Here is a 17,674-nt window from a genome sequence, read left to right on the forward strand (position 1 = left end):
AAGAAACCTAAAAGGGCAATTGGAAGACATCAACACTTCCGAGGTTTCTTTGGATTCATTTTAATAAATATCAGGTAAAGGGAGGAATAATTTAGCTGTCTGAATTACTGGATTATGAATTAAAAGTCTCCTTTTACCATTCCGCACTCAAACCACAATCATATTAAGCATAAGACTGTAATATGAATTCTTAAAGAATGAGAAAATATTATCAGTTCTGCAAGTGATTAAGTCTAGCCCAAAAAGAACATGTAAGGCAAATGCTTTGGAAAGCCTGCCTTTTTGTATAAATGACAGATCAAAGTGGTATTAGTAAAATTATATAATCCTGTTAAACTGGATCCTGGAAAAGGAGTAGTGAAAGGCAATTTAGACTCTACCACTTCCTTAAACCACCACATTCTATTTATTTTAACTTGCAGGTTCTTGCATAACTCTTACTGGCACATACGTACTTTCCTTTCTGCTGAAATCACAGGACAGGACAATCAGGTTTGTTATCAAAAAAACTCCAACATAACAAACAACACATGCACACATTTTTCTTTGTCTGAGGAATAGCAGTCTTCTGCTTTTCACACTGACAAATTTTATAAAGACAGAAAAATTCTCTCAAATTTGTCTTCTGTTCTTCACTGAAGACTTAAAAGAACATCAAAACACTCATACACAGATGGATAGAGATTTCTTATATGTTCTGCACACTGTACTGTCACCACAGGACCACCTGCAATCCTCCACTGTCCAGATAGGTGTTCTCAAAAACACCTGGGTAAGCTGTTTGCCCAAGGACTATGTACTGGAGATAAGACGTAATTAGCAAATGAAACTATTCCTAGCACTCCTCCTTCAACATTAAGTGCAGAGCTGCAGCAGCAAGCTGGCACCTGGTAGAGGGAAATGCTAGATGTGATCATTTCAATTTACACATTCAGCACTACATCCCATATGCTTGTCAATGCGAAAGTGTCAGTGATAACAGAGATACCCTAAGAAAATGCTCTGTTGAAATGCTGACATGAAGTTTTTATGTATGAAGCAGACCCTCTCCTCTGGACCATCTGTAACTTCTTCCTTTTCTCATGGGGCATGTGTTGGCCATAAAATCTTTTCATTAAAAAAAAATTAAAAATTAGGTTTGACTTTAAAGAGAAAATAATAAGCCCTTAAACATCATAAACCAAGTTTATATATCCAAGTATCATTCACATAAACACACTACTTGCTCAGCAAGAAGAAAATGTGCTGAGCAGGAAAAGTTTGCTGCAATTAGATATAGCAAAATTTATAACTGTGCTGCAAAATTAAAGAGAAGTATCTGGCACTATGAATTGTATCACTATGTAAAGTTAACCAAACTGGCAAAATACAACTGTTTTTGTCTCCTAACTGTGGTATATTTCTCCATGCCTATGTTCTGTGCACTTCTTAAACTCACAAGTGTTTTTCCAAAACATTTTCCAATTTTTTCATAACCAGAAATTCTTTAAGTACAACAAAAGTAGGAAGCCTACTTTTGTGTGAGAAGTGAAGAGTTTGCTGAATTAGGTGACCAAATAAGAATAAGGAAGACAATGCAGAGAAGCTGAATGATTTCCTCTGCACAGCTGAGGTTTGCAAACTGGCGTAGATCACCAGAAAAGGATGATGGAGAGGATGGAGGGAGAGAAACAGGATGACAAAGTTTACAAGGCAATGGTGTTACTCAGTATACTCCTTAAATGATCTGGAAATGGGGTGAGAAGACAGAGATGGAGAAATCTCCTCCACGGTAATGTCTTTAAAAAGTAAAGTCTACAAAACACAAGGCGATTCATGACCATAGTAATACACTCCAAAACCTAAAGATATAACATAGGATATTAAAAAAGTATTTCATTAAGCGATGAGTTGGTATAAATCAGCTCAGACTCAATCACAATGGATAATTAAGAAATGTGCACTGTAAGCAGGCTACTTTGTGCATTTTAGTATTTTGGTACCTTCCTCTGAAGCTTCAAATACAGACTACCAGTGAAAGAAAAATATCTCAACTAGAACGACGAAGATACAATGAGGCAATTTACAGTTCCTGTAAAAGTGTACATAATCTTAAAATCCCTAAAGCACCCTTGAAAGGACTAGCTTATGTGGGAAATTAGTCCTTTGGAAAAACCTTGTTTCCCTCTTCAGGGCAAAAATCAGATGCAACTCTGACATCTACCCAACCACACCCCTATAGAACCACAAAGACAATAATCATATTTGCATTTTTAAAAACTTGCAGGCAATTTGGGATACTCTTCACCATCTTCATAACTGAATCAAGGAGATTCAGGCTCTAGATACTCTGATGTTAGATGACAGAGTCCCACAGAGTAGCATTAATGGTGTTAAGAATCAAACTGGTACTAGATTGTAACAAGGAAATACACATTTTAGACCTGTTTTCCCTCCTGAAAATAAAATGCCCATTCCTCTGGCACAGTGGTTTCCCAGGCTCCAGTGGACACACAGATCTCACTGGTTTTTTCATCTATTAAGGGTGGCCCGCCCTGACAGCTCTCATGACCTACACCGCTCCCACGTGTCCAGCGCCCCAGTGACACGGTTCAGGGAGGTGACTGGGGCAAACATCTTCCCCCAAAAAAGACCAGCTCTCTCCTGCCAGTCCCGCTCCCCGTATCCGTCCACCAGAGGACCACCACAGGGATGCCAGAGCCAGCACAAGGGAGCTGGGGGGGTGAGAGGGCAGGACTCCGCACTCCCCACCGCCGTTGGATGAAAATACCGTAGCCCCGCGCTCCCTGGCTCGCCCCACTGGTGTGCAGGTACGCAGAGGCGCGGCCGTGCCCGACCGCGGTGACACCGGCTCCCGGGGCCGTGCGGAGGTCCGCCTGCCCCGGTGCCAGGGGGGGCACCCGCAGCCTTGCCCTTGACGGTCTTCCAAAGGCACGCTGCCTACTGCAAGCATCTTCTGATAATTAAATCTTAGTACTTTCACTCCGGAAAGCAAACACCTGACACGGAGAGGCTGTGCCCATCTCCACATGCTCCAGGGACTTTCCTAAACAACCTGTCAGCAGTACTAATTGAAAGTGTGTAGTGTTAATATGCTAACAGCAGACATATGATCAAAAATACGTATTTTCCACAGAAAATTGGAATTTGTCGGGGGGAGGGGAGACATGCACGTGGATCTATTCTTGTGTAAAATTATTCTTTTTTTAAGCATTTGTTTGGGATCTAACTTAGAAATTACTGTTACATATTCTAACCATATGCTTCGTAGGTGGGGTTTTTTTTTTCCTCCCTTTAAACAGCATCAAAGCCTTACAATGACCTCATTAGAGGTACTTCAAGTTCTGATCTCCAAAACACAACATACACAGAAAACAACTGCAGTGCTTCTCTTAAAGTCTCTGACTATAAGGTCTAGGTGTATATTCAAATGACACGGGCAAATGTGACAGCTCTAAAACCAGACTTATCAGTTTAGGTTGCTGACATGCTACTGTGGTGCCTGTTCTCCTGAGTCAGCAGAATAAGCATTCTTGTAACCTTCAATACTCTGGTTGAAGAAACAAAAAGGTGAGTGTGAAAAACCTGGAGAAGAAGAAAAATAAGCATTCTAAGCCAGGGATGTTAGTCTACCATCATCAAAAGGAGATACCTACCTATGTTGAAGATCTAATTTAGGAAGCATGACTTTATAAATGCTTAAAGAATAAAAATGAAATTTTAGCTGAGCATACATGTACACACTGTTTTAAAAAAACCAAAACATATATATATATATATAAAAAAATTACCTGTTTTTAAGCTCAAACTATGCAGGTACTTTGTTGAAAAATTAATTCCCAGTGAAGGGTATACATTTGTGTGGGTAATACAAATGGAAACTGATTCCAGAGTCTTTTATTCTAATACCTCCTTCACCTCTAATACCTCCAAGTTATCTTGAGGATGCAGCATAATTATCATGGAACAGCAATTTTAGATCAATGGGATATTGGAGATGAGAGTTGTATGTCTAAAAATGCTTTCATGTCTAAACCATGAAATATCATGCAGTAAACATAGCATGTTTTGCCTATTTAAATGGTTAACTGGCATAAATAAATAAATACATATTAAAAAATCTTTTTAAGACCTAAATTTTTAGTTAATAAGCTTCTAGAAGTCACCTTATGAAGACCAAACTAAGGTACCACAAAGATGTGAATTCCCTTTTTATTGATAGATCTATTGTTAATACTCATGAGAATCACTTGCTCGTGAGCGGTTAACTAATGCCACATTATCAAGATATAAACATGTTGCATAAAAATTCTCAAAATCTTCAATAATGAGCTTTCCTTGTGTTATTTCTTCATAGTGTCATCGGAAACAATTCATTGGGCCTTATCAGACAAGAGTTCCCATTTTCTATCATTCCATTTTAACCTGCCTAATCAGTTGAACAAAAGTACTTTATGTAAAATGATTCCTTTAGTTGCCTTAGCTACAAATCCCTGCAGTATTGTATAATTGAAATCTACTCACGTAAGTTAGGAATAATTAGGACCCCAAATTAAGCCAAACACAAAGTTAATTCAAATAGTCAGCTGCTGTCATTTAAATGGTTACAGAGTTTTATTGTTGCTTAACATCTCTGAATGCTTTTAAATGCACCTTTTTTTTTCCTGCCCCCCCCCCCCCCCCCCCGCTCCCCCCTGTTACAATCTGATCCCTTATTCCAAGTGGAAATAGGATCAAGAGAACAAATTTTGGTCAGGTCACAATCATTCATACCTTGACCAAAGATTTTCCCTAGTAAAGTTTTTCCCCGTTATGGTCACTAGATTTTTTTTTTTTTTTTTAAATCAGCCAAATAAACAAAGGAATTAAAAAGAATGGAAACAGACGAGGCTTTGAGGTAAATAAAGTCAGAATCTTTGAGTCTGCTAAAAATGGCATTAACATGACAAACTTTTAATAGCAAATATTCGGAAAGTCTCTCTTCATACTTCAGAAAACCTTTTGTAAAAAGAAAGCAACATAGAAATGTAATTAAAATGGATCCATAACAAATCCAAGAGCTAGAAAATAATGCATCAAAGAGGTAAGGTTACATATTATAACTGCAGTTGTTGCCAGGACTAAGTTAGGACTCTACTGATTTAACAGAGTGAAATTAAGAAATAATTTATACAGCAAATTAACTGCTATACTGTTCTATATAATACATATAACAAAATAATTGCTATATTACTAGATTACAGTGTAACTGGTAAAGAAAACACTGGTGGTTAGATGCATTTCTTGACCGTTTTTCTGTCGACACTTAGTTTACACTGCAGAACAAAACACTGTATATTATAAATCCTTTAAGACAGTTTACATATGGATGACTTCCAGACTTCTGTATTCTGGATTTTTAAAAATGTATTTGCACAGATGCTTTTTATATATATCAAGATATATATATATATATATATATATATATATATCTTTAGTATAAAGATATAGAAGATTTAAAAGTTTTTTATTACTGAGCAGGATTTGAATTGAACGCCAAAACCAACAGTTTATGCATGATATGCTATACTGATATATTTAATTTTTTTTTCCAGCTGGTACATTAATACACGAAGTGATGTTTTGTGGACTCTATCCATCTTTATGGGTAATAATCCACATCACAAACCACCCATTTGCCCTCTAGTACTTTCCATGCTTCACTCTTCACGCATGCCAGCCTCATCTGTTGCAAATTAAATGATGCAAAAGCATAAGCAGCAAACTGTTCAGTTTTGTTTACTAAAAGCATACTTGTCTTAAGCCACTAAAAAGCATTATCAGTTCTAAGCCACAAACCCACATTTTTCCAATAGACTTTCAATGGTAAATGTTAACAATGGCGCAGAATAAAGCCTAACTTTATTCTTAAAGTAACATTGTATAATTAAAAAAAAAAAAAGACAAAATATTAAAGGCAATCCTCAAGCCTGAGTTACAGAAAAGAACTGGGGCAGCTCAATGGGGAGAAATAGGAGAAATTAATGTGAAATACTGTGGACGGCAGATCAAGTCACGTGCACAGTCAAACCAGATCAGTGGCAAACAGGCAAATCCGACTGAAGCTCAATAGGAAGATGGTTAAAACAGAAGTGATGTGAAATAATGCTGAAGTCTTTAAAAAGCAAACATTTCTCATTGCTTTTCCAACTAAAAATGCTGCAGATCAGAGAATCTCGTTTCAGTGTCAACTTCCTCTCCGGTTTCCTAAAGGAATTACTAAATTCAAATTTAACAGGAAAATTGCTCAAACAGCACCTTGCATTAATTGTACTTTCTGCTGGAACAGAACAAAACTACCTAACTCCTGAGAGAGACATCAAAATCCCTGACAAGGGAGAACACAAAAGCCAGTTCTCCTTCCATCATCAAGATCCCTCATAAAACTAGCCGAGTGCTGTATCCAACAACTGAAAGTTATGTAGTCCCCTGAGTTTCTCACATGTATATGTTGCTCAGGCAACAGATGAAAAAAACCCTCATTTTGCTTCCCACCTAGCCTCTCCCCTACCACATTTTATATACTGACAAAACATCAGTGATTATTATACTAGTATAAATTGAGAAAACAAGAAGAATGAAACATTCCCAACCACCTGGACTGGTCCAAGCTCAGGAGGAACAACCAGGGAATCTCCCCTACTACTGCCAACACACTCACGTATGTTTGCACAGGTTGCCTTAATGTCACCGGGACATGGATGGATCGTCTCCCTGATTGAAAGAAGGGCCCATGAGCCAAGCTAACATTCATACAACTCTATTTCTTTACACTTCAAAAGGAAGCCAGGAGATAGAGATTACAGAAACACAAAGAGCTTTAGCGCAGCTGGGTTTTGGAAGCCAGTGGAGTAGTTCAAGACTCTTTCTGGAAGGGCAAGAATTTGGGACACCTTCAAGCAAAAGGATTTCTTCAGCTCCTATCTATCAGAAAGAACTGCATATTCAATTTCTCATACAAAGTTGTTGGATTTCAGGTATGGCTCATTTACAGAATCACCCATACAAAATTTATCCTGTGTTTAAAAAGTAAAAAATCTAGTATTCCTGAAAAAAGTGAACATGATTGGAAAAATATCCAGCGTTCATGCATTCCATTCAAAATGTCAATCCAAACAAACCATCAATGGATAAACTAGTGCTATATGTAGAAATGAGTAAAACTGGAGCCGATCCAGCTTTAACAGAATGGTATTTTATCAAATTTGAAGTGATTAGAAGTAAAAATCCTGCAGTATGAAGCTACCAACACAGGCACAGAATAAGTACCGTGTAAAACTGAAAGTACAACAAAATTATTCATCAACCTTTACTATGTATGTGTGTGTTTTATTTCTTTATCTTCCTTTCTCCCAATTTTATACTTGGACAGCATATAATACAATGAAGTGCTGCTTTGGAGCCAAATTATCCAAGTACAAAGTCATACAATAAACAAAAAAAATAATAATCAGAGGGAGCAACTATAAATACTCTTCTAACCAACCAATGTTGATGAGTAAATATGACACTAATTAACGACTGTAAAAGGCCAGACAATTTTTAAAGTGTCTCATCCGTGAAGGTTACTGTATAAATATATACAACTGCATAACAACATGTTGGGAGCTCATATACTATTAAGTGCATTTATGACAGGAGTATGGATGGACAACAAGCTAAGAACTTCTCCCTGGGAATGACTTTATCTCCTCTTCCTCGGGTAACACAACCTGGAAGGCTATCACAAACACAGAAGTGGGCACATCCATGAAACATATATTAGAACTGTGTGCCTAAGTCCTTTGCCTGCAGTGCTTTTGTCCTACATACACTTGCTGCTATTAAGACATCCGTACAACACACAATTAGCACAAAATGTATTACTGTTCTGTACTGTTTACTCACAGAGGCAGACCATGAACATCAATGGATCTACTTTCAAGTACAAAACCCAATATGTGCTTGCAGAACTTGGCAATGAATATTAAATCTAAAATCATTATACTTCATGATAATTTTTATAATCTGATCATAAGGACACTAAATGTAATAAGAAAGCCAGTGCTGAGGCATTCACTGATATCAGATGCTTCAGGCAGTTATACTTCCATTTTACACTATGACCTAAAAGTACAATATAAAGACAGACGTTGTTAAAGCTATATAAAAAACCTTGTTACTATGACAAACAGTATTCTTCCACTTGACAGAAAACAGAAATGAAAATAATTAAACACTTTTAAAATACAACTGTTAATTAAAATAAATGATATATTTTTTCCATATTTAGTAACAGAATACTAATGAAGCCTATTTGTTTTTTAAAAGACATGAGTGTCCAAATTCTGCTATTGTGTTCTTGGAAAGGTACCTTGCCGTAATAAGCTCATCTAGAATATACCCAGATTTATATTTAATAAAAGAAAAGCCCCTCAGGCAGTGGTGTCAGTGCAGGTTAGCTGAAGGTTAAGTCAATCCCCTCTAATTGCAGTGGTCAGCTGCACGGCTCGCCTTGCCCACCGAGGTTACAGCAACGAAAGATGGCAAACTGAAGTAAGAGCTTAGAGGGCTCTGAAAATACATCTGCCCTTAGCACAACACACTGCATTTCTACAGTTTTACATGTTACAAGGTTCTTTTCTTCTGAATACAGAGCTCAAGAAGATGCAAAATTTCACTTCATAAAAGAGAATGTTTTTAAGTAGCTGAGGAGGAAGACAGCTTATCAAAATAGTAATACCATTATTCATCTCACAGTAATTGCGCATTTATACTTTTTTCTTTGCTTAAATTACAAGATCCTTACATTAACATTTCCTAGCAAATGCTCATATAAATGTACAATAGTACAGTATTTAAAATGGTTCTTCGTGCATTCTTCTACATTTTAAAATAGTGTTGGTTTTGCTTTGGTTTCAGAAATGTAATGTTACAGCATAGGATCCTGCAGACCTCACTGCTCAGGGCATATATGAAAGGATATTCACTGCCAGCACGTTAAAGAATCTCTGGCTTTTCCAGGCAGTCTGTCAGTCTCTATTATCTGGAAATGCACTTGAAAAGTTTAACAGACATTCTTCTTTCAGAAGAAGTTTGGTCTCACTGTTTAAATAAATTCCCTTTTTAAAAGATACCTTGGGCCTACACCTCCCTCAGAAAAGGAAAAAGAGATGTCCCAGATAAGTATGGACCAGAATATCCCAGTGAAAAACAGCATTTTCTTCCAGGAAAGAAAACAGGACGCAGTGCAGCAGTTGCTTTCTGCAGAAACGCAACTGCTTCCTTCAGACAGATATTTTCTTCTGCATAATCTGCATTAACCAATTAAGAAAAAACATTTTCTAAAGAATCATAAACCACATTAGGTATACATGATAAAAATGAAGATAGTATTGGAAGGCTTATTAGCGTGACCCTCCAAAGGGTGGGGAATAACTGGCTGGCCTTAGTACGCTGGGTGTGCTTGCGGATGCTTTGCAACCTCTATTAAACCAAGTAGTTGCCTACTAACTGCGTGCTTCATAGAGCTCTCACTGTGATAAATTCCCTGGCTAGAAATTAAATTAGTGTTCCTATTTGCTCTTGCGTGACTCCGTAATGGGTTTCACCCCTTGTAGAACTTGAATCTGCTAATTAAAGAAGTTGATTTCTTCCGAAGTCCAGGGTACAAGATTTTTTTGAGTTTTTGTCCTGGGCAAAATCCTACTAATGCTTCCTAGTAAACGTATAGGAAAACCAATGAGCTTCTACAGTTTGTTGAGTACCCGTGCCATATGCCTTAGACACTCTGAGCAGCTTGTCAGGAGGCCAAAGATCTGAAGCAATACACTAAAAAGCAAATACCTCTGTAGTGGCCCAGTGCACGTTACCTGTATTTAGTATGTCTTTTCCTTAGTAAATGCACTTACGTTGGATACACGCTTAAAACTGCTTCCAGTTTAACACTCAGCTCCTTGGCTGACATAAGTGAAATTTACAGGAATTTATATTTCTCAGCGTAATGTTAATCAAAATGTACATTCAGAGGCAAAGACAGGCTGGATTTTTTTAAAAAAACACTAATGCTGTTTAGGAAAACAGAATTAGATAGCCAATGAAAGCATGACGATTCTTCCTTTGGACAAAGCATAGATAACATTTCATAATAAAATGAATTAAAATTGTATTAAACCTTGATTAAAAAAACTATAAGCAAAGAAGATTATTTCAGTGCTTCCCAAGCACTTGTGCTTCTCAAGCAGCTGAAGAGAATAAAACCAAAAGGCATCTAAAGCTAGTCAAGAAGGTGGACTTTGTAAGCAAAATAAAGCTTAAAATATCGAAACTTGTACAGTCCAAAACCCAATCTTAATCAGAATGTTTAGCTCTGACATCTTTTTTTCATATGCATATTAGTGTATCTGTCTTAACTTGCTTGAAGAGAAACCAATAATATGTGTAATAAGCTTTTTACTCTGCTTTGCTATGGAAACAAGGCATGTGTGATCTCACTCTCTGACTTTCTGTATTTTCTCAGATAATTTTTAACTTGTTGGATGAGTTCACCTAATTAGGAAGAGGGGAAAAAAAAGCAAAAAGAGGTGGTGTCAAAACTAATCCATTTCCTACAGTTCATAGGAAACAGGTAAGTAAAGGCACAGGACTCAACTGCATGGGACCCAGTCGAGCACGAAGCCCCTCCTCTTGCGAGACCAGAGATCCAGGGCGGCGTGGGACGGGGACGGACTCTGGCACAGCCACAGTGGGAGCTCCCGTCTCCCCCAAGCCATCAGCCACGGTACGAGGCCAGGCTTCACACAGCTACCCACGTAACTCCGATTCCAACTGCTTTCCAAGGGAGTTCTTTCAGTCTGTCTTTTGTAATAAAACTGTAGTTTATAGACATACCTACAGCAGAACAGGCTAGAAAAAGGGACAGAAAAATACCTTCGCAAATGACGTTAATGTTCAAGCTCATGACTTCAGCTTTTCTTTCCTTTTTCCTGCCTCTCACCTCTTCCTTATTTAGGGCTGCAATGCTCGCTGTTGATGGTAATAACAATGTTTTTCAAGCCTCTACACAACAATATTGACCTGTTGTTGATCAATGTACCAGCAGTGTATAATAACTCTGTATGGTCTTCCCCTCCAGCTGCCAGCACTCATCTGTTCCAGGCTCATTTTACCTGAAGGAATGGACTGCTTCAAAAGCAACCCCACCTGGACTGCGCTAGCCAGGAAAAACAAAGCAAAACCAAGACCTTCTTAACTGAAGATATGATTCCTATTTGGATAGGCAACACTAAAATAAATTGCAGCCTTCACATAACTGTGCCTACTCGCTAATTCGCTGGTGAGTTAAAGTTAAGACACTGTGAGAGTAATGAAGTCTTTATCTTGATTGGTAAATGTTTCATTATAGGAACAAATGAATCACTTGTCCACATCCAGGATTTTTTTTTTTCCGCTCTCTCTCTGTTTAACTGCACAGAAACATTAAAATATAACAGCAGGGAATTCAGCCAGGTTTCATCTCCCCCACCAACTGCAACAACCTGCATATACACATGAGATTTCTATAAAAACCCCTAAGTTCCAAGTGAGAGAAATAAAGGTTTTCTTATTTCTAGCAAAAGTTAGATGCTCTTATTTTAACCTTTGTTCATGTTCGTATTTCCAGGCATGAAGTGCTACTAAAGCACGTTACACTTGGCATCTCTTATTACTGAAGCAGAAGGCAATGTAATCTTGTGAGAAAGTGTAATAATGCGGTATTCATTTTGCTTCTGTGGCTGGAAGCCAACTCTATATTAATATTCATTTCCAGTATACAGAGCCACAATATTTCATTTATTTTAAGAATTTACAATTAATTTGGTATGATTCTGTTATCTGCTCCCAATTTCCTTCCCTGTTTCTTTTAGCTGAAAAAGCAGCTCTTGTACAGACTTTTAAAAAGTAAATTCACAACTGAAGCATCAAAAGATTGCTACTGGCTACTAAAAGCAAGAAAAACAGGGACAGAACAAAATGAACTTGAAATATTACAGATGACAATGAAAATTAGCTTTCTGCAAATGGCAAAAACTCAATCTGCAGAAGTTCTCAGTTGACTTTTTCCTTTCCAAACACAGCAGGTAAAACACTCTTTGCAGCATGCTGTTTGCTACTGTAACCGAACCAGAGAAAGTAAGTTGTCTGCTTTTCCTTTGTTTTCGAATGTTTTCAACCACCACATAGCATTAAACTGCAAGTATGTGAACCTTTGTAAAATGTACTAGATATAAGGATTTGAAACAATTACAATAACAAATAAAATCCTTAGTATTTTAAAACTTCAGAAAAAACATAAATAGATGCTGCTACTTCCTACACCTTTGGTTTCAACTAGTGCAACCACTTTTGCAATGTAAGTGCATTTATAATTAACACAAGTTATTACCTAACCAGCCAGTCATAAGATTTATAATGCCATTCTCCTAATATGCATTTAACTTCCTTACCTGTTAAAGAGGCTGAAAAGCATTTTACCTTCCAGCTGTTGGCACTTACTTTCCTATAAAAGTGAGATTATACACAAGTCCACAGACTGAGCAGACACCAAGAGAGAAGTCAGTACAGCAGCTACCAAATCAGAAATCCCATCAAGGATGCAACCATCCAAGATCTGCAGTGTGCCGCGGGAAATGCCAGTTTTCTAATACATCCTTGCAATTTTTAAGAAGAATGAGGGGAGGGAGGGGAAACCGGCTGTGAAAGCTATTTAAGTGAAATGAGATTTCCCCATGTTCAGAAACCTTCATGAAGACTCCTAGGATGCACTCCCTGGTATATGTGTATGTTCACCCATACATATGAACAACCTATTTCAGCAAAGCTTGTCTGTCAGTACAACACAAGACCCGAGTTGTGTTAGTCTAGAATAAATGTTTAGGAACTTATGCACTGAACCGTATACAGTACTTAAATTTTTCATCTAGGGTTTTGCCATTTTTGGGGACTAGATCCTTCTTGTTTGTATAGGCTTGGGAAAGAAGAGAGGGGGAGGCAGAGCAGCTTTCCTGAAGTATCTCTGAAAATTTAGCCTTAAAATTCAAGAATTTTGACAGGGTAAGGTATGTATCTGCTTTAAAAGATGGTGAAATCACGCCACAGATGCGCCAAAGAAGCCTATGTATTATAAACCAATTACTGAATAATGTAAGAAGGCGTGGAGGTGCTATTTTATTACTAAGCCAGTCCTTTCACCTGTAATCTAGTCAATCAAAATGATTACACCCAGAAATAGCCTCAAGTTCTATACAAATATTTGTAAGTAAGAATTCATAAACCATGTTTTCCTCATCCTTCATTTGTGTTTCTCTATTAAACGGCCACAAGAACAGCTGGGGAGACACACTAATGGGATAAAATACAGTTTATGAAGAAAAACAGATAAAGAACAGATGATACAACTTTTTTTAAAGAGCTTTTTCCTTCCTCATCTCTTTAAGAGCTATTTTAAGCACCACATTTGACAGCAATGAAGTATTTTTCCCTTTTTTTAAAAAGCAAAAATATTTTAAAGTAGATGCTATTTCTGTATGCACTTTGAGTTTTATTTCCTGAAATTTAACTTGCATAGTTCTGATCTTAAATGAAGTGTTTGCCGTTTTATTTTCAGCCAGCCAAATTAGAAGAGTAAACCAGGTATTTCATTTGCACTGTTTAGTTATTTCATATCACATTTAACATAACCATAAATTGATTCTAAATGGTTGTGCAATGAGAACAGGAAAAAGAAGAATAAACAGGAAGAGTCCAAAAATAAGGCACCTACCAATCAAGGACATTAATACTGTCACTTCAGTTGCCTGAACACTGTGTTTCAGTTTCAACATACCACACTGCATCAAAACCAAAAAAATACATTTTCTTTTTTCTTTACAAAAGAGACAGTTTGTGTCTTATAAATTAAACCTAGAACATGCTATAGATAGTTTTACTCTGACAACCTAAAACTTCGAGTCATCTAACAGAAATTAATTGTACAGACCATTCATCTCATCTGCAAACTCAAGTAAAAAATAAACTAAAGCTTACCTTCAGTACACTGCAGGAAGCTGATAATGAGCAGAAACCAAAAACTTTGCATTCTGCAGCCAGAAGACACCATTATTGATCCCTGCAAGAATTTTCTTTGTATTCCTTAATGAATCCAGTTATAAAAGCCCAGCATCATCGAAACCAGTGGTCTGCATTATTCATCTTCATACCTGGAGACACAGAGGATTTGGAAGAAAAGGAGAAAAAAAATCCATCAATAGCTGAACACCAATAATACGGAATACCAAATCTTACTTGACATGAAGACAGAAATTTTTAATAAAAACTGACAGTACACCTGTACTGTAGCTGGGAATTTGGCAGGTTTGTGGGATGTAATCTCTCAAGGTCAGTGATCATTAAACAGAATGCCAAATAATGATATATGTTAAAGTTGAAAGTACGAATGTTACTGATGTACTTGCACTAAGACACCTGAAAAAAAAAAAAAGGAACACTTTCACTGAGTATAAGAAATTGGATGTGCAGATGACTAGGCTAAGCTTTTCCTACTCCCCAAATCTGACACAACCTGCATTTCTCTACCTCAAAGAACAACAATAAAATTAAATCTAGGGCACTGCCATATTTCTAAGGGATTCTAAACATGGAGTAGCTGAGAACAACAGAGCAACACTGCTCAACAGTAAGGCTCTGCGGGTCTCCTCCCTGCCACAGCTCCGGAGTTCCCTTCGTGCCACACACAGGTCGCTCTCCTTGGATGACAAGCAGCAACAGCAACTTTGCCAACAAAATACTCTGGTGAGGAAGCCTCTTCATATGACTCTACAGTTTGCTGTATTTCTACCCAATAAACACCTTCAGAGAAAAGGGAACAAACATAACAGATGAGACTCTCCTGTCCTTAGCCTCTGACGAGATTTGTCTCCGACTAAGAAATATGAACCGAACTGCTCCTGTAACGATGTACCAAAGGAAGAATTCTTAAAGCTATCATTTGCATTTGAAAAATATAATTACAGTGATAGAGTGCAGTAGCTGTGATAGAAGACTTGACAGCAGAGTGCTCCCTTTCGCTAATGACTTCCTTCTTTTGCCAGCCAACTGAGTAACTATGTACATCCTCTCCATATCTCACTGTATGACGCTAGATCATGCTTCAGCCCCAACTATTAGAGTTTGGGAAGCTAGAGAAAAATTAACATCCATATAAAAAAAAAATATTTTTAACTACAAAGCTGGCTCTATAGATTACAGACCTGTGAAACAACTCTGGAAGAATGACTCTCCGAACACTGCAGCAATGACAGATCCAGAGAGCTGAGTCTGGTGCCCCACTGGCTTGGTCTCTCCAAGACCAATGGACAGGACTGTGTGGATGCGTTTCTGAGGTATCTGAAATTAACATTACTTTAAAAACATATAACAAAGACTATGTAAAAATTTAAGTGGCAGGATCCAAGGGCCACTTACGAGTCTTAATTGTACTGGAGCATGCTGAGGGCTTTAAAAATACATTTACCCTTTCGGCGAGGAGAACTGGAAAGGATGAAGAGCACAAAACGCCAGACAAAGAAATTCTATGAACTGTAGATCATTTTCAGAAGTAGAAAGTGTAACTCCTTTTATATTATTCAGTGTTAATATTAATCAATGATAAGTTTGTTCCCTGAGCACACAGACAGCAACAAGACTGACACTCACTTTTTTCCCCCAGGAGAGAAAGACGGGAATTAACAGAAAACATTATGGAACAATTTCTCTGGCTTTCAGTGAAGGCAAGTGACTGTGGCAGAATAGGAGACTATTAAATAGCCAAGTAGGCTTCTTTACTTGGCTCCTCTTTAAGAGGAGGGATGCCACTTCAGTGTAGGCATCCCTCTCACACAACACAAGCATGCTTGTGATTTCTCACACAGGGAAATGAAAGAGAACTGACATCTGAGGCCAACTGATTTTGTATTTATTTATACATAAAAACAAACCCTTTTTCCAATTTCCAACTACAGACAGGTGCTCTTCAATCACAGGCGCTTTTATCCGCACACATTTCAACAAAGAGCATGTGATAGCAAAGGGAGTGCTTCAGTGCAGGACAGGCAGAGTGTGGCTCTCCCTGGCACAGACCCATGTGCCTAAAGGTAAAAGATGTGCCTTCGATTTAGATGGTGATACACCAGCTGCTACAGGACAACCCAGAAGCAGTTATGAAGAGACAGTCATATTGTATCTCTAGATCTTTCACACTGGGCTGAGAGTATTTTGCAACTAAAAAAAAATACATCTAAAAATCCACAAAGGATGCACTACATTCAGCAGAAATTACAATTGCAAAGGAGCTCCTGCTGAGCAAAGAAGAAAAAATTGCCACCATGATATATCCCAAAAAAACCCTGGAGATAGTTCAGCTAAAAGCTTGGGAAGAGCTTGGATTAATTTTTTACCTGTAGCACCCAAAGGAAAAATCATAAAACTATTTCACAGACACTACAGACTAATCAGCATAATTTCAGTAAGCAATCAGAATAATCCAAGAGAATAGATGAGGAACAATAATGGATAAAAGTAAAATTAAGTCAGCCTTCTGATTGCTCCCAGTTTGTCCAGAAGATTTTGACTTCCTGAGACTCAAGTTTTATCATTACTTCCATAACAGATCACTGCACACACAGATTTTGAGACGTTTCCCTTCATTTTCAAGTGGATAGCGACATATCTGTGCTTTATCATCCTTAAACTCATCACTTCCCTGTGGGCTTTTTCTAAATTGGGGGGGTGGGGGATGGAGGTTGTGTTAAAAACAAAAACTACAATCAAAGCACCACTTGGCGTACCCAACATCTCTCTAGGAAATAGCTGCAAAATTTATGGCAGAGACTTTTTTTTTTTAAATTGACTAAGAGTTCCTGACCTTGTAAACTGACTTATTTTAACTATTTTAATAAGAAATCACAGTTTCTGAAAGGTTATTGATGTTTCTGTGATACTAAAACCAGCATAAACTATTCAACTAAGCATAAATGCAAAAAATTTTAAGGACAAATTTAAGTGCTTTGTGCAATATATTGTTCTCGCTAGATTGCTGTAGCCTACAGACATAGAATTTAACTCAGTGTACTGCTGCAAAAAGAATTTAAAATAAACTAACCAGCCCCTACCGGATTATTAGTAACATATGTTTTTCTAAAAAAGCAAGAAAAAATTAAGCAGTGTTTGAAAACTGATGTAATAGGGTTTGGGTTTGCTTCTTTCTTTTCTTTTGAATAAAAAGTAACAGCTGCACAGTGAACAATTTTTAATGCAACCTCTGTATTTGAGAAATTCTGTGTGGCTCCAAGTAAAAGAACGGTGCAGTTCTGAACCAGCTATTCATCAACATAACAAAAGCTAATCCTGAAAAAGGTACCCAGACATGAGCTGGAGCCAGAGAACACTCCGGCTATAGACACTGCTGTCAGCCACATCCTTCTGACCATCCATCTATCAGCAGTACGGCGACTGTCAGTGGCATCTCACAACAACAACAAATCCCAAACCAAACAAGGAGGACCAGGAAAAGACATATTAAGTTACTTCTTTGTAAACAGCAAAAGGAGACCACGGCGAGTGGCTGTCCTGCGCAAATAAC

General features: G+C 37.7%; 1 protein-coding gene across 19 annotated transcripts in view; it reads right to left on the reverse strand.

Annotated features, from left to right (window-relative positions):
* Positions 1-17,674, reverse strand: part of ADGRL2 (adhesion G protein-coupled receptor L2) — a 178,581-nt gene that overhangs the window by 113,360 nt on the left and 47,547 nt on the right. For 17 of the 19 annotated variants that reach the window (XR_012652076.1, XR_012652075.1, XM_075039140.1 and 14 more), the window contains exon 2: positions 14,083-14,255. Coding sequence is in view for 16 of the 19 variants with exons in the window: in XM_075039140.1 (XP_074895241.1) it covers positions 14,083-14,155 (73 nt within the window). In the remaining 3 variants the exon portion in view is untranslated. Of the gene's footprint in view, positions 1-14,082; positions 14,256-15,305; positions 15,760-17,674 lie in introns of those variants that run through there. The other 2 variants (XM_075039139.1, XM_075039145.1) reach the window with 2 other exon arrangements.

Source organism: Buteo buteo, chromosome 10, assembly GCF_964188355.1.
Source record: "Buteo buteo chromosome 10, bButBut1.hap1.1, whole genome shotgun sequence".
In the NCBI taxonomy this organism is placed as follows: domain Eukaryota; kingdom Metazoa; phylum Chordata; class Aves; order Accipitriformes; family Accipitridae; genus Buteo; species Buteo buteo.